The sequence below is a fragment of the Protomyctophum parallelum genome (assembly GCF_964188405.1).
Source record: "Protomyctophum parallelum genome assembly, chromosome: 20".
NCBI lineage: Eukaryota > Metazoa > Chordata > Actinopteri > Myctophiformes > Myctophidae > Protomyctophum > Protomyctophum parallelum.
The window spans coordinates 11,613,546-11,636,033 of NC_139718.1; the positions used below are offsets into that span (position 1 = coordinate 11,613,546).

At 41.1% G+C, this 22,488-nt stretch overlaps 2 protein-coding genes across 2 annotated transcripts; both read right to left on the reverse strand.

Moving 5' to 3' along the window:
* Positions 1-10,146: 10,146 nt before the first annotated feature.
* LOC310878026 (jun dimerization protein 2-like) lies at positions 10,147-17,565 on the reverse strand. The gene is made up of 4 exons (XM_083792076.1): positions 17,417-17,565; positions 14,528-14,745; positions 14,037-14,141; positions 10,147-11,561 (listed from the first exon to the last, which is right to left on the reverse strand). Exons 1-4 carry the CDS (start codon positions 17,505-17,507, stop codon positions 11,376-11,378), a joined length of 600 nt encoding a protein of 199 aa, XP_083648202.1. The 5' UTR covers positions 17,508-17,565; the 3' UTR covers positions 10,147-11,375.
* Positions 17,566-18,438: 873 nt separating this feature from the next.
* On the reverse strand, positions 18,439-21,880 carry LOC310877640 (protein c-Fos-like; the record flags this gene model as incomplete). The annotated part of the gene is made up of 5 exons (XM_083791589.1): positions 18,439-18,654; positions 19,281-20,363; positions 20,472-20,579; positions 20,926-21,156; positions 21,776-21,880. The coding sequence occupies 4 exons, from the start codon at positions 21,878-21,880 to the stop codon at positions 19,695-19,697; spliced, it is 1,113 nt and encodes a 370-aa protein (XP_083647715.1). The 3' UTR covers positions 18,439-18,654; positions 19,281-19,694.
* Positions 21,881-22,488: the final 608 nt, after the last annotated feature.

Genomic DNA, 22,488 nt, shown 5'->3' on the forward strand with positions numbered 1-22,488 from the left:
CCACAGCCCTCCTATGAGACACAGACCGAGTAGAAAAAAATTGCACCATTTTTTCATGATTATTAGTGAGGACCTATTATATGAAGATAGGTTGAAAAGTGGTGAAGTGGTCCTTTAAGTTTAAAGTTAGGCTTAAAGTTGTTTAAAGTTAGGCTTTAAGATTTGCTTTAAAGTGCTCAACGAAAATCATGTTGATTGAGGGCATAGGCCGACATGTTTTAAGGTGTGCTGAATCCATATCTGCTGTATGCTCAGCAAACAATGGCTGCGAAATGCCTCAAAGTCTACCATTTAAAGAGCCCACCACTATTCTGAAAAAAAAAAAAAACATATTTTTGACTGTAGAAACTTGATTCAACTTTGCTTTTATAGGCTAGGTTTTCATAAGGAACACACTGCTATTTTATAGCCTATAGGTTTTCATAGGGAACCCACAGCCATTTTCTGATTTGAGATCAAATTTGAGGGAAGTATAAACGTGTCTAGCAAGACAAGAAAGAAAGAAATAAAATAATGAAATTCATCTCTAGAGCAGTTTGTTTGTTGGTGTTTGCCAAACAATGGGTTGAGACACATTTTGGGTCACAGATCTATTTGCATCTATCACGAGTAAACATTTTTCAGAACTGCATTTTTCAAAAACTGTTGTTTTTCTTGTTGCAATTTGTTTTTCAGTTTGTCTTCTTAAAAAAAGAAAAAAATATATTCTGTAATTCTGTTTTTTTTTTGCCGTTTTTGTTTTTCCTGTTGCCATTTGTTTTTAATTTTGTCTTCTGTAATTCTGGAAATCTGTCGATAATGTTTGAATTGTCAATAAACAAAACAAATAAAAATAAAAACACTACTCCACAATGCCAATTGCCTCAGAAATCAAGGTCACCTATATATAGGGCATGGTACATCTGGAGGTGAGGGGTGGGTGCTGTTGTGAAGGTCAGTGATGGGGTCGGTGCGTAACTGTTGGGAGGGGTGAGGTGGCCCGCTCCAGGTGGATAGAGGGAAGTTGGGGTGAGGGGGATCTGTAAATAGAGGGAGTCCTGGGTTGTCTCTCTCCCCTGTACAGATTTGATAAGCTCCAGCCTCCAGATTATGGGGAATATACTGTACATGTCTAGGCAAGGTTGGAGGAGTGTGGAAGGGAGACCTTTGCTTGGAGCTTTTTAACAGGAATAGAGGGGAGAGGTGAACATGCAGCCCATGTCATGATGACGAGATCCTGTTGTATTCGTATAACCTCCAGGCCCATAAGGGGCCATGTCCCTGCTGCTATCCGACAGACAATTGCTTTCCGCATACACTTAATGCTCTTGGTTTTTGTTCTGGAGTTTTGTAACTAGGGGAACAGCAGCAACGAATGCCTGTATTCATTTCTTACTTCAATTAATAAAACGTGGATCCCAATGATGGATGTCTGTCTTAAATGTGAATGCATGCATCATTAACCTCACCTGATCCCCCATAACTCCAATGGCACAAGCAGTGGACACCTCCTCCGAGCCAAACCAGGTTGATGCTATGATCGAGGGCATCCCAAGGATGAACACTTGGGCGAGAGCAGCCATAAACTGTCCGAGCATCGTCACCCAGAACATGTTGGGTCTCACACGAGAGACCTTGATCCATGTTCCGGCGCAATTCACTGCAGTCGCCACAATCGCAATAACTCGCAGTCCTTTTTTATCAAGAATCCATGTGACAGGAAAAATGAATGGGATATAGGTAAGCATGTATATCATAGACAACCAATCTATGGTGAAAGAGCTGACGCCATAGAATTTCATAAAGATGTTGTTGATTATTCCATACTGGTTCCACTGGAATGCGTTGCACATATAGTATGCGGTGAACAGAAACACAATCACCCATCGCCTCTTGTACAGACGCACGGTGACCGTGGTGACCTGGGAGTCATTCTTAGCCTCTTTTGGTCCCAATTCCAAACCAGTCTTGACATCCTTGTGCTCAACGTCAGCGTTATCTGGCATCTTGAAAATTTTAGGTACTTTTTTTTAAAGGTAGTCTATTAATTAACCAAATTGAGGGAAAAAAAATGTTGTTTAGCAGACTGAAAAATTTACCGCAATAATGTCCAGACTTCAAATCAAGTTGTATCACTTTCATTTAGTTACCTTCCCAGTGGATCACTTGACAGCAGTGTCCTCCTTTTACCTTTGAGTGTCCGGATCATCAGTTTTTTCTATGGCTTGATCCCGTCTGATCCGTGTGAGCACCTTTTATATACTTTACCATAGTCACCTTTTTATCTCTTACTGTACCTGGTTACTCCTGTTTTTCTGGTCTAATGTCACTGTTGGCCTACAGCAAAGAGGAACAATTCAATATTTGTATGACTCAAGACTTTAGGTTAAACTGCTATACAATATTGAATCTTGACTGTATTATTGTAGCAGCACTGCATGTGAAATCCATTTTCTATAAGCATGAATAGAATCAATTGGCCAATGCTGCTATTGACCACTAGTCAATTCTATTATCACAAACGTCACTCAACAACCTTCTTCAAGTCGAAAATAAACTAAACTAAACATTTATTTCTTGCAAAAATACAAAATGCAACATATACGCCTACTGTATATGACATCATATACAAAACGTTATTAAAAAAAGTTGGAGTGCAGTGCCCTGCCTTGTGTCGATCACTGTTACTGTTGTCCAGAAGCGCCACAAAAAGCTCTGGCCAGGCTCTGCCAGACCTGTGCCAGACTAGTGGACCTAATGAGCCTAAGTCCCCTGACCTGTACAGCCAATTGATTGCCATGGCATCCCCACACACACCTGGCCTTTGATTACTTAACCATGCAGTCCACTTTTCACAGTCAGTGAAGTCAGCCGTCTTTCCGGTGATAAAATGGCCACCAACGTAATCAAAAAAGTCAACCAAAGAACAAGATTCCTTTACAGGATCTCCTCACTGGTCAACAAAAACACCTTGAAGACCTTAACAGGAGCCCTCATACAAGGTTTCTTTGACTATGCATGCACCTCCTGGTACCACAGCACCTCAAAGGCCCTTAAAACTAGGCTCCAGACTTCCCAAAACAAACTGGTCAGGCTCCTACTTGGCCTCACCCCCCCGAACCCACCTCACTCCTGCCCACTTTGACAGGCAGGAATGGCTTACGGTTGACGACAGTACAGCATCTTGCAATGGGTCTGGTCCACAATATTCGATACACCACCAAGATACCCATGTACCTGTCTAGATACTTCCTTAATGTTAACGAAGTCCACACCCGCAACACCAGAAGGAGTGCAACGAACCATGTACAACCCAGATTCGGCACAAACAAGGACTAAATTATTTTCGCTCCTATGCCACCAAAATGTGGAACGCCCTACCAACAGCCATTAAGACATGCGAATCCCTTGACTCCTTCAAAACCGCTCTCAAAGGGCACCTACGGACGGCTGCAATTCGAAACTGGCCCCCGTCAAATCTGAATCCCCCCCCACCCCCCCCCCCCTTTCCCCCGCACTGTATATGTTTATTTTCCCTTTTTACCTCCTTCATGATGAATTCCTGTTCCATTCTTTGACTATAGTATATAGAAGTGTCTATTTGTACGTCTCTAAATGTTTTGATGAATTGAACATGGTGGACCCTCTTGTAAAGAAGTGTAATGCTTAATTGGGTCGTCCACTCACAGTTAACAGTCTTTGTATTGAGTTTGTGCTTGAAATGTACTGTAATTCTGCAAACTGTTAATAAATATTTCAATCAATCAAGTTTGCACTATTCTAGATTGGCACTCTTCAGACACAGGCAGATAAGGGACACAGGCAGTCTGTTAAAACGGGCACCATTCTGGTTCCACTGAAAAATCATCCAGTAATTTTTCCCATAGAGATTTAAACAAATATTTATATCAATTATTTAGCCTAGAATCAAGCCATCCAGGATTGTGGTGAATCATGACCTAAAACCATAAAAAAAAAACATAAAACCTTTGATCCTGTGAAAATAAATAATTCAATATTTAATTATACGTATACAATTAATAAATAGCCTACCCTTTGTTTCGCGATTTCTTTTATTAAAATAAATCACAGAATCAAAGGTTTTATTATGGTCATGATTCACGGCATGAAATAATTAATATAATCATAATCGAATATATCGATTCACGCTGGGGACGCTGGGGGTGTGTTCTTCACGTAATCAGTGCCCATGCCCTAGGTGTGGTTGGCGAAAGGGCCTTTCTGTGTGGAGTCTGCATGTTCTCCCTGTGTCCCCTAGCCTAGGGTAGACCCCTCACAAAAAACATGGCCAACCGGGGAAACTCGCCCATGTCAGCTGAAAACGGCTTGGACTCCTCATGCATAGAAGGAAGCACGAGGTCAGTCCATATTCAATTAATAAACGTGGATCCCAATAATACGTAAGTAAACGTGGACAAACAATAAAAAAATGGGGAATGTAATTTTCTTATTTGAGAACAAATGTGAAGAAACTGCTTAAAAATCATATAGGCTATATTGTGTGAAAACTGTCATTTATTGGTGAATAATTCTTCCAACCAACTTTGTCCCATAAAGAAAATGATGCATGGAAAAACTTTACAGAATCATGAAAATAGCAGATCTATAGGCTCAGGTAGTTTACCTTTCTGGGGTTGGGGTGGGTGGGGGGGACCCTTTTCCCCAGTTTCTTTTAGCTGTTATTTGTTTTTGTTTTTCAGTTTGACTTTCTTACTTCAATTAATAAAACGTGGATCCCAATGACGGATGTCTGTCTTAAATGTGAATGCATCATTATAACCTCACCTGATTCCCCATAACTCCAATGGCACAAGCAGTGGACACCTCCTCCGAGCCAAACCAGGTTGATGCTATGATCGAGGGAATCCCAAGGATGAACACTTGGGAGAGAGATCCCGCAAACTGTCCGAGCATCGTCACCCAGAACAGGTTGGGTCTCACGCTGGCGACCTTGATCCATGTTCCAGCGCAATTCACTCCGGTCGCCACAAGCGCAATAACTCGCAGTCCTTTTTTATCGAGAATCCATGTGACAGGAAAAATGAACGGGATATAGGTGAGCATGTATATCATCATCAACCAATCTATGGTGAAAGAGCTGACGCCATAGAATTTCATAAAGATGTTGTTGATTATTCCATACTGGTTCCACTGGAATGCGTTGCACATAGAGTATGCGCTGAACAGAAACACAATCATCCATCGCCTCTTGTACAGACGCGCAGTGACCGTGGAGTCAGTGGTGACCTGGGAGTCATTCTCAGCCTCTTTTGGTCCCAATTCCAAACCATTCTTGACATCCTTGTGCTCAACGTCAGGGTTATCTGGCATCTTGAAATTTGTAGGTACTTTTCTTTTTTAAGGTAGTCTATTAATTAACCAAAAAAAAACTGGTTGTTTTGCAGACTGAAAAATTAACCACAATAATGTCCATGACTTCAAATCAAGTTGTATCACTTTCGTTTAGTTACCTTCCCAGTGGATCACTTGATAGCAGTTTCCTCCTTTTACCTTTGAGTGCCCGGATCATCTGTTTTTTATGGCTTGAACTTTTATATACTTTTTACTATAGTCACCTTTTTATCGCTTGATCCTGGTTACTCCTGTTTTTCTGGTCTAATGACACTGTTGGCCTGCACTTGAGCAAAGAGGAACAATATAAATATTTGTATGACTCAAGAGTCAACACTCAAGAGATGAGGCTTATCCCACCCTCCCAGTGTGGAGGGAAGGTTAAACTGCTACAATCTTGACTCTATTATTGTAGCAGCACTGCACGTGAAATCCATTTTCTATAAGCATGACTAGAATCAATTGGCCAATGCTGCTATTGACCAATTCTATTATCACAAAAGTCACTCAACAACCTTCTTCAAGTCGAAAAGAAACTAAACTAAACATGTATTTCTTGCAAAAATACAAAATGCTACATATGTTGTGATAGCATACGCCTACTGTATATATGACATCATATACAAAACGTTATTAAAAAAGTCATAAACATAAGGGAGCATATGGAAATTCAACTAAATTATAATGTAAATGTAAACTACTGATCAATCAATGTACCACAAAAGGCCACTAAAAAATCTAAGAATAGTTGTGACTATGCCTATGGGCTAGAGAAATCGTGCATGAGAATTTGGTAAGTTTCTTTTTGCAATGGTTTTCAATGGAGTGTTTTGCTCTTTGCTACCATTGCACGGCTTTCCACTCTGTTCCCATTGAAAACCACTGCAGAAAGACAGCCACAGACAGAACAAAGTTAGATTGACTGCACCCTTAGGACATGGTCAGGTCACACATGTGCGACAGGTGAGTGACCATTGCCTGTCGAGGCAAAATTCCTATCATATTGTGCTGAATGTGGACAGTGCAGCATATGACACATGGAAATCAATTGACTGGTTTGTAGTTCTTTTGAGTGGATGTGTTGGTTTGTCACACACAGAGCACTCACTTAGAAAACAGCAGCCAATGACAGTCAAGTAGGGTCATCCACATACGATACTTCTTATCTATTGGTTTACAGATCTAGGTCATATGCGTCTGTATGGTATGCGTGTGTGCAAATTACCGCATACAGTAGGTGGGTTCTAATCTAGATCGGATAAGATTGGTTAATTCAAAATAGAAAATCAGGCTTTCCACAACTACTGCGGAAAGTGATGCGAGATTAGAATGAAAGTGAACAGGAGGAGGATATTTTGTGACCGTGCCCATAGCCTGTTGACCCAGGCTACTATTGACAGTGGGTTATGTGACCCAGACCCTGAATGGCACACTGAACAGCAAAAGAAAGAAAGACATTTCTTCAACTGCCAGTACAGTGTCCAATCTCATGTGGTTGGCCTCCTCTGTGGCCTCCTCTGTGACCTGGAGATAAGTGCTGCTTTATAGACTCTAATGTAATGTGTACAAGTACATACATTTATTTTGTATACTGACTACCACTGCTGTTTTTGTTTGGGTTTTATTGATAAGATTTATTTTAACTTTAGTATTTGGTGGCCATTATTATAGTGCAACTTACTTTTACACATGGTTTATTCTTTGTAACAATTATTGTATTTCCCCCAAAAAGTATTTAAACTCATTACACACTGTTGTATGTCCTATTACAGTGAATATAACCTTGTTTCTTTTGCATAGACACATACAAAACAGAAAAATACAAAACTATGTCACTCCATCTTTAAGCTTTTCCTCTTAAGGTGTGTGTGTATTTCCCCTCCCTTCCTTTTGGCTACAGCCTGCCATCCCGTAGTAGGCCACTCCCTTTCTCATTGCACTTTTAGAGTAGGCCTATATAGTATTTAGAATATATAGATTATATGGCTTATATATTTTTTATATAATAAAAAAATAATCTCTATTCTATGCACAGTGTCCTCTTCTTTGCAGGGGCTTGTTGGGACAGGTCAACACAAGGGATGGTAAGGAAGGCTATAGCTCATAGTTGGAGTTAAACTGGACAGACTGGAGGGGAGGATAAAGAGGAAGCATGCAGGACCCTAACCTAGCTAGTGGGGACATATACTGTACATTCAGCCCCCTGAACCATGACAGACACACGGCATCATGCCTCTCAATATTACGGGTAACTGTTGTGAGACACATTCATTGTTGGTATATTGTCTTAAGTTATTATGCACCGTTTATAGGTTCTACAGTACAGACATTATCCACAGCCACTGTTGAAATCCGGCTGACACTGTACCTAATTAGTGCACTGCTGATAGACTGTAGATAGATACATACATAGGATATCCAAATATTAATTGGTGATGAAAGTATATGAATAGGATATTCACTGGAAATAGTAGGCTACATTTTTACTAAGGCTATTATTAGGCCTATAGCCTATTGAATAATAGTTGCGAGGTCGCAACTAGCCCTCCAAGCAGAACCCAAATGCTACTGAAGTTTCTGACATTTGTTCGACCCAGTGCATTGGGTCCTGTTCCACGTCGTCCATGCCACCTGATTAAAACATTTACTGGCTCATGTTTACATGTTTACCGCCTCCCCGCGCTCTTTGACGATATTCTTCAGTATGAGGCTTTCTGAATATGTAAAGTATAAGTACCCATACATGCCGCTGCGAATATCTCCTGTGGCGCGGAAGCCGTTAAGTATTTTTAATATATGTTTGCCCGATTTGGAAGCTTGGATTCTTCTTTTCCTTCCTTGTTTATTGACACCTCATTGTACCGCCTATCTGGCTAGCTAGTGGCGCTATAGCTATGACACAGCAGATCAGAGGCAGGGACGTAGCCTCACAAGCCAACCGCACACCGGGAGGCGGTACAATAAACGGTAAACAAACAAGAAGAAATAAAGCGACCAAATCGGTCAAACAAAGATTAAAAATACTTAACGGCTTCCGCGCCACAGGAGATATTCGCAGCTGGATGTATAGCTACTTAAAGTTACCGAATTCAGAATAACTCAAGGAAAATAATGGCGTCACATGCCGCGGGTCCTATTTTAGAGAGAATCTCCACTTCCGCATATAGGAATTTCCATACGAAAATACAGTAGTGAGCAGGGACCCAACGTAAAACTCAACAAAATATCAGAAAAGTTTTACGTAGGGTCCCGAAAGGGGCTAGGTCGCAACCTGCAAAATATGTCAGTCAAGATTGGCCATCACCGTTTCAATGGTTTTACCCATTTACTCAGTCGTATATATATATATATATATATATTTGTGTTTTAAGAACACTTAGGCCTATAGCAATTTACCCATTTCAAATTATTTGATATACGCTTCTCACACAAACTATGGCATGCGTGCGTAAAACCGGGCGCATAAAGCCAACAAGCCGTCCACATGCGTATACTTCAAAATCGGTCAACGAATGCCTGAATTCATTTCTTACTTCACATAGCCTAATAAACGTGGAATCGTGGATCCAATGTCTTAAATATGGATGTATCATTATAACCTCACCTGATTCCCAGAAACTCCAATGGAACAAGCAGTGGACACCTCCTCCGAGCCAAACCAGACTGATGCTATGCGCGAGGGCATCCCAAGGATGAACACTTGGGCGAGAGCAGCCATAAACTGTCCGAGCATCGTCACACATAACATGTTGGGTCTCACGCTGGCGACCTTGATCCATGTTCCAGCGCAATTCACTGCGGTCGCCACAAGCGCAATAACTCGCAGACCTTTTTTATCAAGAATCCATATGACAGGAAAAATGAACGCGATATAGGTGGGAAAGTATATCATAGACATCCAATCTATGGCGAAAGAGCTGACGCCATAGAATTTCATAAATATGTTGTTGATTATTCCATACTGGATCCACTGGAATGCGTTGCACAGAGAGTACGCGCTGAACAGAAACACAATCACCCATCGCCTCTTGTACAGAGTGGTGACCGCGGTGGAGTCATTCTGCCCTATGATGCTGGCACTTTCAATTTGTTCCTTGACATCCATTACTGGCATCTTGGAAGTTTTAAGTAGACCGTTTTAGCTATTAATCTTACAATAAAATGCACCACGTATCTCTGTGTGTAGCCTACTGTGTACGTCTGTAGGTCTAAAAATCCACGTAACTCGTTACTCGAGAACCGTTCGCCCCACCGACTTCAAATCTTACACACGTGTTGTTCCACACCAACACACGGAGTTGCAGTGCAATGCCCGGCCTTGTATTGAGTCGATCAGTTACTGTTGTCCAGAACCGCCACAAAAAGCTCTGGCCAGGCTGGCTCTGCCAGACTAGTGGACATAATGAGCCATAAGTCCCCTCACCTGTAGGCTACAGCCAACACACCTGCCCTTTGATTACCAGCCCACTTTTCACAGTCGGTTAAGTTTGCACTATTCTTGGCACTCTTCAGACACAGGCAGACAGACAGACAGACAGACAGATACAGAGATGGGCACAAAAGGGACACAGGCAGGCTGTTAAAACGGGCGGTTCCACTGAAAAATCGTCCATTCATTTTTTCCCACATTTAAAAAAATATTGTATTATATATTATATCAATTATTTTAAGCCTAGAATCAACATAAAACCTTTGATCCTGTGAAAATAAATAATTCAAAAGCAGCACTGTATGTGACATCCATTTTCTAAGCATAAAGTCAATAGAATCAATTAGCCAGTCAACAACATCAACAAGTAGAAAAGAAACTATATACATTTATTTCTTGCAGAAATCCAAAATGCATCACATCTTGTGATAGCTTATACGCCTATATGACATCATATACAAAAAGTATAAAAAAATCATAAACATAACTGGGAGCAAAGATATGGTAACAGGAATAAATTCTACTATAATGTAAACAGTACATACAGTATGTGCATAAATGACGCCTGCGTCATTCAAGATAGACAAAAAACAACTGATCAATCAATGTACCACAAAAGGCCAAAAAAAAAGACTGACTGACTGTATGTCTAATAATAGTTGTGACTGTGCTTATGGGCTAGATAAATTGTGCGTGAAAATTTGGTATGTTTACTGAGTTAGGGTATGGTCACACCTAACTCTGTACCTCTGTCCGTCTTTTTGCAATGGTTTTCAATGCAAACAGAATGTTTTGCTCTTTGCTACCATTACAAGGCTTTTCCGCTCCGTTCCCATTGAAAGCCACTGCAGAAAGACGGCCACAGACAGAACAAAGATAGATGTGACTGCACCCTTAGGACATGGTCACACATCTGCGACAGGTGAATGACCATTGCCCGTCGAGGCAAAATTCCTATCATATCGTGCTGAATGTGGACAGTGCAGAATATGACACACGGAAATCAATTCACTGGTTTGTAGTCCTTTTGAGTGGATGTGGTGGTTGCTCTCACACAAGGGCGCTCACTTAGAAAACAGCAGCCAATGACAGTCAAGTGGGGTCATCCACACTCTTATTTGCTATTGGTTGACATGTCTAGATGTGTCTGTGTGTGCAAATTACCGGATACAGTATGTGGGTTCTAGACCGGAACAGATTTGGTTCATTCAAAATAGAAATCAGGCTTGCCACTTTCCACAACTGCGGAAAGTGACGCAAGATCAGAATGAAATAGCCCGTTGACTCAGCCTACTACTCAGGCTAAATTGACAGTGGGTGAAGTTATGTGACCCTGAATGAGAACCACACTGAACAGCAAAAGAAAGAATGACATTTTTCAACTGCCAGTACAGTGTCTGATCTCATGTGGTTTTAGACCTGTGTTTCAAGGCTGGAGTGCTTACAGTAGCTGGGCCTCCTCTGTGGCCAAGACCTGGAGATAAGTGCTGTTTCTTGACTCTAAACAGAACCTGTGGCGAATTGTCGCACTTTAAAGCCTGATTCATACTATTAGTTGTGTGATGCCATCATATGATGGAGCAAAAATAAAGCATTACTTGGCCTCCAGCTGTTCCAGTAAGGGGTTTACTTCGCTCTCTGGGGTTTTGACGCTGTCCGTCCTGACAATACATGTGGGACGATGGCGGTTAAGCAGGACGATCAACTGCTGTCGCTCGTGCTTCAACTCCTCAATCTGGGCTTTTAGGTCAGAGTTCATCATCTCTAGTCGTTCTGACTCCTAACACATGGCAGAGGAAAATAATTATTGAACCAAAACTGAAGGTAATTACTTGCGCAAGCAGAGTGCGCAAGTACTAGTTTCGCCCAGGACGATGTTCGATGCGTATGCACCGTCACAGCATATGACGTAATGACTACTTGTGCCAGATACGGCAGTGGTGCCAGATTACATACATGTATACATAGGGGCATTACCTTTAATCCTCCCGACACTAAAACATAGCGTCATTACGTCACCATCGAAAACCTATTACACCCCGGCATTGGTTCTTTGAATTCACATCTTTATTACGTCATCATTGAGAGCTAGTTATACGATTTGATTTATACCCTGACGTCATATGCTGCTACGATACATACGCATACGCAAAGTAACCACAGTATACCGCTAATCAACTTACAAATTACATATACATATACATAGAGGCATTTTCTTTAATCCACCCGACACTGATCGACATATACGTCACCAGTATTTGCGCGCTCTGCTTGCAAGTAGGCACTCGTCAGAGTGCAGTTCTAGTTGGTTCAATGTTTGTTTTGTGACGCATTGACAATGAAGCGAAAATTTACGTCATAATGTGTCATTTACGTCATATTGTCTCTTTATTGTTAATGGCGTTTAATGTTTGTGTTTGCACCGTTTGTTTTACATCACCATTACATCACCTAATCAACATGAGTTAGACTTTAAAGGTATATTCAGTGATTTCACTCAAAAAACCTTAGGTTTCGTTTTTGGCTGTGGGACCCAGCCTTTCGTCCAATCAGGATAGAGAGTCAAAAACGAAACCTAAGGTTTTTTGACCCCCAGGGGTTAACTGGGGACAGGGAGGAACTCCTTATATGGCCAGCACACTCTATAGTAGGGAGGATTATCACAACAAAACAAAAAAATAAGTGATATTTGAATTAAGTGAAATCACTGAATATACCTTTAATATATTAGCGGCGAGCGCCCCTCACTTTACACGGGGGTGATCTTTAGAGTAGAGTTGCCTAATGCTCATAGGTGTAATATATCCACTGACCATGGGGATCTGACTGGACCTTTGGGAGACCCAAAGACTGCAGCTTTAGGGCACAGTCACACCTCACTGTCCATATTCGTTCAATAACATCTTTTCATTTGTTTAAAACTGTGCTGTCCTCTCATCTTGAGACTACCTGTTCATGTTTTCACTAATTATCACTGTAGCAGATCCATGATGCAATGATCCATGTGTTATGTCTACGTTATGTCCATGTTATGTGAAATGTTGTTAACTTTTTTTTTTATATATTTTTTTGCGGCTTACGCCTTTTATTGATTTTTTAAGGGACAGATAGTAGGCTGACAGGAAACGGGAGAGAGATGGGGGGATGACATGCGGTAAAGGCCGTGTCGGGTTCGGGAGTCGAACCTGCGGCACACCGCGACTGGATCACCAGTCCGGTGCCCAGACCGTTACGCTACGGCCTGGGCCATGTTGTTAACTTTTGTTGCAGTTTTTGTTTTGTTTTTTGTTTTGCTGTTGTTTTTCGTTTCTTGTTTATCTAGGAATTGTTTTGTCTTGTTTTGTTTTGTCTGGTTGAATTGTTTGTAAAAAAAGTGTCTATGTATGAAGTGTACTTTGTGAATTGCGGACCCCCTTGAAAACGAGATGGTTCCTAATAAAGAAATTTCAGACTGTTATTCTACCTATGAGGACGGATTCTGCCATTACATTTCAATGGAATGGAATGGACTGGAGCGTCTTTTTGCAGGAATCTGCAAATGGCAGCAAACCGCTCCATTCCCATTGAAATGCATTGGCAGAATCCGCTCTCATAGGTAGAATAGATATAGATATAAACGAGACCACATCACCCCAGTTCTGGCCTCTCTCCATTGGCTCCCTGTTAAGTTCAGAATAGATTTTAAGGTGCTTTTATTTGTTTTTAAATCACTTCACGGTCTCTCTCCCTCCTACCTCTCTGACCTAATTGTGCCCTACGTCCCATCTAGAGCATTAAGGTCTGCGGACAAGCTGCTGCTGGTCGAGCTCACGACTAGTAAGAGGAGCAGGGGTGAACGTGCTTTTGCGGCTGCGGGCCCCAAACTCTGGAACATGCTGCCCCTCCATATTTCTGCCGAGTCAATCAGGGCTTTTAAATCCCTCCTCAAAACTCATCTGTTCTCCCTCGCCTTTAACTGCAGCTGATTTACCTGTATATTGATTTCCTGCTCTGTGCTATTGTATGCACTGTTTTATATTTTATTGTCTCTCTTTTCATTGTTTTATATTGCTATGCTCTACTGTCTTGTTTTAATCTGTTCAGCACTTTGGTCAGCTTTGGCTGTGCTATACAAATAAAGTTTGATTTGATTTGATTTGATGTGACCAAGGAGGTACGGGGGGAAAAATACATCAACGGGCAAATAAAAGCTGGTTAAAGAGGATAACAGAGGGAGCAAAATGGGAGCAGAAAGACAAAAATATTAATTTCTCACCTTTTGTAGATAGTCTGTCCTCTCCTTCTTTTTGTTTCGACATCGTGCTGCAGCCACCTTGTTTTTCTCTCGCCTTCGTTTTCTCCTATCTTCCTCCTCATCTCTCTAAAAAGAACAAATAAAATAGTCACAAGATGTAATATATGGGTTGGCTATATGGGTTGGATAAAAAATGTTAGTTGCAATTCTCCCTTTGCCCAGTATGTGGTGCTATTGGTTCATATCAGACATCTCTGACAACAAAGATTTTCACATAAAACAGAATAACTGTCACAGTAGGCCTAGTTTTAATAGCATATTGTCTGTGAAAGACATATGTTATTTGGTATTAACATCAGAAACAATGTTAATATCTACTGTGATTTTTGTTTTGTTTTACAGTTATAATCTTGCAGCCATGCCATTAACCCAGACTTGATTTATATTCCCAGTGTGCAGGCAAGGCTACTCTGCTACATGCACTAGAGGGAGCTACAACAAGCACTCCTCACCTCTGTCTTGATGGCCAGGGGTCTCTTCCCCAACTTGCCCAAGAAGTGCAGAGGGGAAAGCATGGTCCCAAATTCCTGGAGGTCACCAAATTTGAACTGGTCAGTCAGCGTAGTGGCTGAGATTCCAGCCAGGGGACCCAGGCTGGGCAGAGAGCCAGCTGTTACAGATGGATCTGGGATTTGTCCTGGCATCGTGTCAGGCTCGGTCGTGACCACAGCTGGAGGAAAATGGGAAGAAACTTTCAGTAAGGCACTTAAACCAGCAACGTGCCAAATCAAAAAGGTGTGTTTCTGCATGCTCCCCTTTGACTAACGTGTCACTGTCAAAGTTCTGTACTGTGAACAATATTGTTATTAATGTACACCTTTATCTCTATAGCATGCATGTACATGGATTAGACATGGGATTGGAGCCAGGTATAATCGCCCCCTTCAACTTCACTCTGTTAAAGGGCTTAAAGGAGGTTCTTTCCAAGGTACACTCAGTCTTCCTGGCAGTCGGACTGGCCATACTCTAATGAATCGCTGTCCTGTTGTAGGAGCAGCAGGCAGAGGCTGTCTCCCATTAGGCCATTTCATTATTTTTGCCTCTCTTTTTTCTGGAATGGATGTATACTTCCATTTACAGAGATCTTGGCAAGGTTTACCTTTTTTATCCCCAAAGAGGCCCAGACAGAGATGTACAGCACTGCACAAAAGTACACTCAGACAAATTCCCCTATCCCATAGAGGGCTAAAGCTGGTCCTTGCCAAGAAACAACCGTCACCCATGTTTTCCTCCCTGTGAGGCCGGCTCTTCATGTCAGGGAAGGGGAATGTGGCTGCTGGAATAAAGGATAATGGTTCCAAAGCATAATATGCCCTATTTAATACCAATAAATTACTCCTATCTAACAAGTTGAGTTCAGTTCAACAGGCTCTGCTCAAACCTATACACACATAATTATTAATTACAGCGTTTATAGCACCTGCTTAAACTTACACACATTGGCCTACTTTATCTGTGAAATGCCCTAATTTCAAGACACTAATTCCTTATAACCAAGAGGTCCAAGAGTCAGACCAGAGACAGTGAGAAATGTGTGAAAACTAAGAGGTAAACAGGATATAGGAATAAATTATGTTTCCTGTTTCGTAAAAAAATAAATATACATATAATATTATTATTAGTAGTAGTATTAGGTTATAATTAACCATTCGGACGCTTGTGCTACAGTTCAATGTGTTTTTCAAATATCACTTGATACACAACAAAGTCATTTATCTTGATTTCATGTCAGATTTAGTTTTTACTTTACTTAATTGAATTGCTTATAACTCTTAGCTGTAAAACAGTAGCCAAGATTCGATACACCACCAGGTACCATGTACCTGTCTAGATAGCCTACTTCCTTAATGTTAACGAAGTCCACACCCACAACACCAGAGGAAGTGCAACGAACCATGTACAACCCAGATTCGGCACAAACAAGGGACTAAATTATTTTCGCTCCTATGCCACCAAAATGTGGAACGCCCTACCAACAGTCATTAAGACATGCAAATCCCTTGACTCCTTCAAAACCGCTCTCAAAGGGCACCTACGGACGGCTGCAATAAACTGGCCCCTGTCAAATCTGAATCCCCACCGCCCACCCCTTTTCCCCCTCACTGTATATGTTTCTTTTCCCTTTTTACCTCCCTTATGATGAATTCCTGTTCTGTTCTTTGACTATATAGAAGTGTCTATTTGTACGTCTCTAAATGTTTTGATGAATTGAACAAGGTGGACCCTCTTGTAAACAAGTGTAATGCTTAATTGGGTCGTCCACTTACAGTTAACAGTCTTTGTATTGAGTTTGTGCTTTAAATGTATAGGCCTACTGTAATTCTGCAAACTGTTAATAAATATTTCAATCAATAATACAGAATAAAATTATCTGACATAATAACATGTCTTTTTAAAGTTCACCAAAATAAAGGTGAAGCAAACCCAGTGAAATCTTGGTCAAACTGGGGTGGCAGGCGGGAGGAAATATTAAACATTCAAATTAAAAAAATGTAGTCTCTCTCTCTCTCTTTAGCTGATTCTTGATTTTCCCCTAGTCTACTTCGCAAATAATTTCCACCTCAGTATTATCTTAAAAAGTTAAGGACAACGAGTCAACGACAATACGACATACTTAACAGTCCTATAATAAGGATAACAGCACTATTATAACGCGCCAGACTTGAGTCATGGGTCAATTTCAAAGCGGAAGTTTTTCTTCAGTGCTGCATTCATCTGATCTTACGTAACTTTAAATGCTTAAGTCATACTTCGTGTCGCGCCGGTGTCGCGCGCTGAAAATAGCCGATATACAAGCTCACAACACGTCGCACCGCGACGCGTTGTGAGCTTGTAGATCGGCTATTTTCGTCACGCGACACTGGCGAGCGACGAAGTATAGATCGGGCTGTCTTTCCCTGCGAGAGCTGATCTGCAGCCATAAACCCGTCAGAGGCTCTTGTTTCGGGGGATTCTTTTTTTTCCTCCGTGGCTGATCGCATCCCGAAAAGCGACTTCCAAATACCACGACACATAACACATACACGGATAAGAACATTTTGTACAGAATATAGTGTGAGTGAGTCATGCACATGTAACAGCTTGCAAACAAAAGAAAATGCAACACTCCAGCATGCTCCAAGATCAAGAGCTTGTTGTTGCTGTAACGCCGAAAATTCACATAGATCAGATGAATGCACTGAATGCAAAACAAGAGATCGGTCATCGGTGCTGTTTTTAATATGGGGCTCAGTCAGTGGGACCCGTGCATGCGTGCCGTGGCGCGCCAACATGCACTGGGTTTTTCTCAAGATCGCAACTATTTTAGTTGCAGCCAGACAGTTGAAGTTTTTGTCACCGACCTGACTTTGATCCCAGGTGCAACAGATGTCCTCTCTTCTGGTCGGATGAAGAAGGTCGAGAGTAGATTTTAAAAAGTGGAAATCGTTGCATCAGCGCGTTTATAAAATGTGATCCCAGCCTGGGAGGATTTGGGAATGCGGAAATTCGGTTAGTGATGCCAACCAAACGTAAGAGAGAGGGGATGTTAAAGTACAAGAAGAAGTGGGGGCAGAGAAAGAAAGTAGGGAAGTCCTACCGCTCCTCCTCCCATAGAAACACAAAACAAACGCACCCACACAATGTCACGCTAGTCTAGGATGATGAACCATGCAGTGCCAGCTCTGGAAGACATGGAGTGAAGATGTATTTAGACCTACAGTAACTGTTTTAAGCCTCATTGTGCAGAAAATCCCATCATAATAAATTGTTTATAACCTAATTTGATGAGTTGGATTCCAAAAAAGGTAAAAGGGGCAGCCCACAAAGTGCACAGTGAGCACATGCTCATATCTGATCTGAAAGCCAAGGTATAGACATACATTTTATGAAGCTATATGTTCACAATCAGATATGCACTTCTTTGTGTGATGCCTGAAGGACCCCAATTTATACCCCTATATTAACTTACCTCTGAGATAGTGAATACAGTATAAAGACAACTAAATACTCAAGTAAAATTGTAGTCCAGTATTTGAGTAAAATTATTTGTTACCTTCCACCACTGAATGCCTGGTCTGGTGCAACCTTTCCCTCGTAAGCAAGGTAATATGTTATTATTATTTACCTAAATAGACAAATGGTGATAGTTATAAAGCTATATAAAGATGGATATACTGAAAGAAAGATCAATATTTGAATAACCTTTATGGAGGGAGGGGTGCTATGCTGGTTCATTGTCCCTCCACCTATTATACAAGTTTAACAAACAGCATTTGCCTAAAGTTCTAAACCATCTATAATGTAATAGAAGCTATAATGAATATAGCCTTTAACTGAAACTGAGATTGCAAAGGCCAGCATCAAATGCATACATCACTCAGAATGATTTATTGTGATTATTCAGCATAAATAAGCAATCAATGCTCATTTGACATTTTTTTGTTGTAATTTGACAAATAAGTCAAAATCTGAAAGGTAAAAAAATAAATCATCATAAATTACATCTTGATAGATATAGCACTGGATGTTTTCATGGAAAACTCTAAACATTTTAACAATGAGGTAAAACCACAGTCGATGACATTGAGGTATGCATGTACTTAAAGGGTAAGACCACTTTTTTTGAGGTTTGGGTTGTGTAGTTACTTTGCCATGATGCAACTCCAAATGTGGACAAGAAATTAAAAATAACTGCTCCAGTGATTAGAAATTGATAATTCAAAATATGCTCCTCATTGACTTACATTGTATCTAAAACAGCTCTCAAAGTCACTCTTTTAGTATGTAAACAAACACAAACAAAGTTGATTCAGACAATATAGAGCATCACCAAAACTCATGCTGTTTTATTTTTTCATAAAAATGTTTTCTTCCTGTTGATTTTACTATTTGAAGATCTGGATCCAGATCCACGGATCCAGTCCGGGTTTTCTTCCCAATAAAATGGACAAATCAACAGGAAGAAAACATTTTTATGAAAAAATAAAACAGCATGAGTTTTGGTGATGCTCTATATTGTCTGAATCAACATTGTTTGTGTTTGTTTACGTACTAAAAGAGTGACTTTGAGAGCTGTTTTAGCTACAATGTAAGTCAATGAGGAGCAAATTTTGAATTATCAATTTCTAATCACTGGAGCAGTTATTTTTTATTTCTTGTCCACATTTGGAGTTGCATCATGGCAAAGTAACTACACAACCCAAACCTTAAAAAAAGTGGTCTTACCCTTTAACATGGGTTCTTTAACACAACATCCACAAATATCAATATGTTATTGACATCAATACACAAAACCATACTATAACATTAAATTCCACAATACAGCCTAGATCTCATAATAGATCAAATATATAGATATATGAGCTTTGAAAATTATTTGAATTTCTCAGCATGCGATCAAAACCATAACTTATTTCAACCCCATCTGTCAAATTAACTGCCATGCTTTGAGCTACATCGTTCAGTATGTATCAGGAGAAACTTTATACTTTGCTTAGTCTCAAACAAGACATTTCATGAATGTATTCCTTGAAGTGTTACAGCATACTGTGTGGCATATATGATCAATATAATCTCAAAGTTAGGAATCGGAGAGAAAAATAAATCACAGCGATAAGACCAATAGCTTCCCTCTGTAAATTATAAGGCAAGGAGAGTTGGAGAGTTGAGGATATCAACAGATTCAGCCTTGCCGCCTTTATGACTGTCTAATTCCTCTGCAAGGGAGTCCAGTTCGGAACACGAAAATGTGAATACAGACAAGTAACTGCTACAGGTGGGGGTCGAGGTGACCACAGGAGTGCTCAGGGGCTCCAGATCACCTGAAACAGACTTGTATAAGGTCTCCCAGTCCGAAAGCCCGAGAGAGCTGCTCAAGTCTATGTCTGGGACAGACCGGGCTGTCTCCATGGGGGTTTTCTCCTCCACACTGGCTATCAGATTGTCCAGCAAACCCTCCTTCATGTCCAAAGACGGTTCGAGGTCGCAGATGTTGATTTCGGCACTGGCACACAGGAAGATGTTTGAGTTCCCAGAGATGGCCGTGGACGGGTCGCTGGGGATGTCCATGTCCTGGAGTGACGGGGCTTCCTGGGTGCCATCATCTGGAGGCTTGTCATCATCTTGATTAGGCTGAAGCTCTGGGGACCCAGTGGGATCCTGGAACATGGACTCCAGCTCTTCTGGGATTTGACACACAGGTTTGTGTGTAGCGAGGTCGAGGACATACTCGAGCCTCTCTTTCTCTTTAAGGAGGTTGGCTATTTCTGTCTGCAGGTCTGCCCTTTCCGACTCAAGCTCGTCTGTCTCCTTCAAAAAGATTAGTATCCAAATTTAGCCAAAAAGGAAGTATAGCTAGTACAGTTCAGTAATATGAAATGACAAATAACAGCTGAACAAACAGCTTTGTTTACTTACAGCCTGCAGTGTATCGGTGAGCTCTCTCCGTCGGTTGCGACACTTGGCTGCAGCCATTTTATTCCTCTCTCTCCGTATTCTCTTCTTCTCCTCCTCCTCTGGAGAGAGCTGGGAGGTTTAGGAAAAGCATCCAGTCATTACCTTGATAGATCTGGCCATTTTGTATCTGTTGGTCCACCACATTCGCTGCCAATTCACCCTTTGAAGAGTGGCAAAAGCATCTTTCTCTGCAATGCATCTAAAAATAGACCATTGTTGCAGACTTGCTGTGACCTGAATACAAATTGACTGCCTGTGAGGAAGGCACACCACCAGCAAACAGCTCCTGAGGAGCATGCACAGGAAAGTGCCACTGTACACATCAAACTGAGACTATAATACTTCATGTAAATGTGCTCTGTGGCTACAGCAAGCGAAATGCTTCATGATGTGTGAGCTGTGAGCTATAACCTACCTGCTCTGCTTTCCCTTTCCTGGCAGTATTTCTGCCCTTGCTCCCGCCTGCTTTGGGTGTTGCCTGGTGACTGCTCTGTGCTTCATTGGCTTGTTTGCTGCCCACAGACGGGGAGACAGATGTAATGATGGTAGGCTGGACCATCCACTGGAAATCTGGGGTGGAGGAAATCGCAGTAACCGTTGGGACAAAAGGGGCGTCCTGTATGTTCATAATATCTTGGCAGAGGTCCTGAAAAAATAAATACAATATATATATATACAGTATATATATCACGGATCATTTAATCACCAAACTGTTGCTCCACAATAGTGCGCTCATATAAATCCTATACGATAATGACCCATGAATCAACCTGCTAATATGTAAATCACAACTTACAGGAAAGACATGTTGTATAGGCTATATGGATAGCTTAAAAATACATCCATCCCAAAATAGCTTTCTCCGGATCAATATTTGACTTTATCATAGTTTCTGACGTCAACACTGACGCAGAGATGCTGTGGAGTCTCCTGAATGGATTTATTTTTCTCAATGAACCGCTGCATCGACAGTTCGACACGCTACCGTTTGGTCCCAGGACGCTGAAATCACAACAATCCGAGCCGACATTTCCCCCTTACGTCTGTCCGAATCAATCATCCAATACTCAAACAAATAACATTTAGATTGGGTAAAAACTAGGACATTGTCATTTAATCGAATTGCGTATTCCCACTTTCAAGATATACAGCATTTATGTTATTCCGCGTTAATTTAAGACAAAAACAGACCCCATGTGCTACATCGATTTGTATCTCTCATTGATATTTTATTATAATGATCCAAGATTCCAAGCCATCCATACCTTTGCATTGCTCTCCGAGGAGGACGCTGGTGAGCTTGCGTCTGGAGTCTGCTGGCAAGAGTCCCCGACAGGAGATTCAATACTGCAGGTGGAGTCTGTATCCATGTCAGGCGTCAGGTTTTTGGGGTACTAAAGGAATAATGCTATCCTCCTCTTTTGTTAAACAAAATTATGAGGGTCTTTCTCCAGGTATATACCTGGTAACTGGATGACAAGAATGCAAGCCCCTCCTTTTATACTCTGCTAGAATTTTATGAATGAACCGAGGCTGTACCATCTGCAGGGGGGGGGGGGGGGGGGGGGGGTGTCGCATCATCGCATGAATGAAATACAGAAATATAAAAAAAATAGGCCTTCATCCTGAGATGCAAGCATTTTTAGTTTCCTAGGAAATTCTCTGCCGTGTACAGCGCGACCAAACACCATTGGCTATAACAAAACTGCTGAGATCAGATCTGACAGACAGCCCATGACAACAATCAGGTCAGCTTCATTCGAAATTAAGTGTACTATAGTATACAATGAACGTGGGCGTATGAAAAACAAATGGTTTCTACTACCAATTAATAGTTGCTATAACGCCTGTTTTAGTGCACATTATACTCACTTCTACAGACAATTTCGCATGACCATATCATGAGAAGTTATAATACATTAAAAAAGTGAATATGCTTTAAGTGATAAAATTATAATAAAGCAATACAGATTAGTCA

Excerpts from the sequence above, each read along its gene's own strand:
- LOC310878026 (XM_083792076.1), bottom strand. The coding sequence starts at position 17,507 with ATGCAACGATTTCCACTTTTTAAAATCTACTCTCGACCTTCTTCATCC. Across the intron at positions 14,142-14,527 it reads CCCTGGCCATCAAGACAGAG|AGAGATGAGGAGGAAGATAG; the intron begins GTGAGGAGTGCT and ends TGTTCTTTTTAG. Across the intron at positions 11,562-14,036 it reads GGACAGACTATCTACAAAAG|GAGTCAGAACGACTAGAGAT; the intron begins GTGAGAAATTAA and ends GCCATGTGTTAG.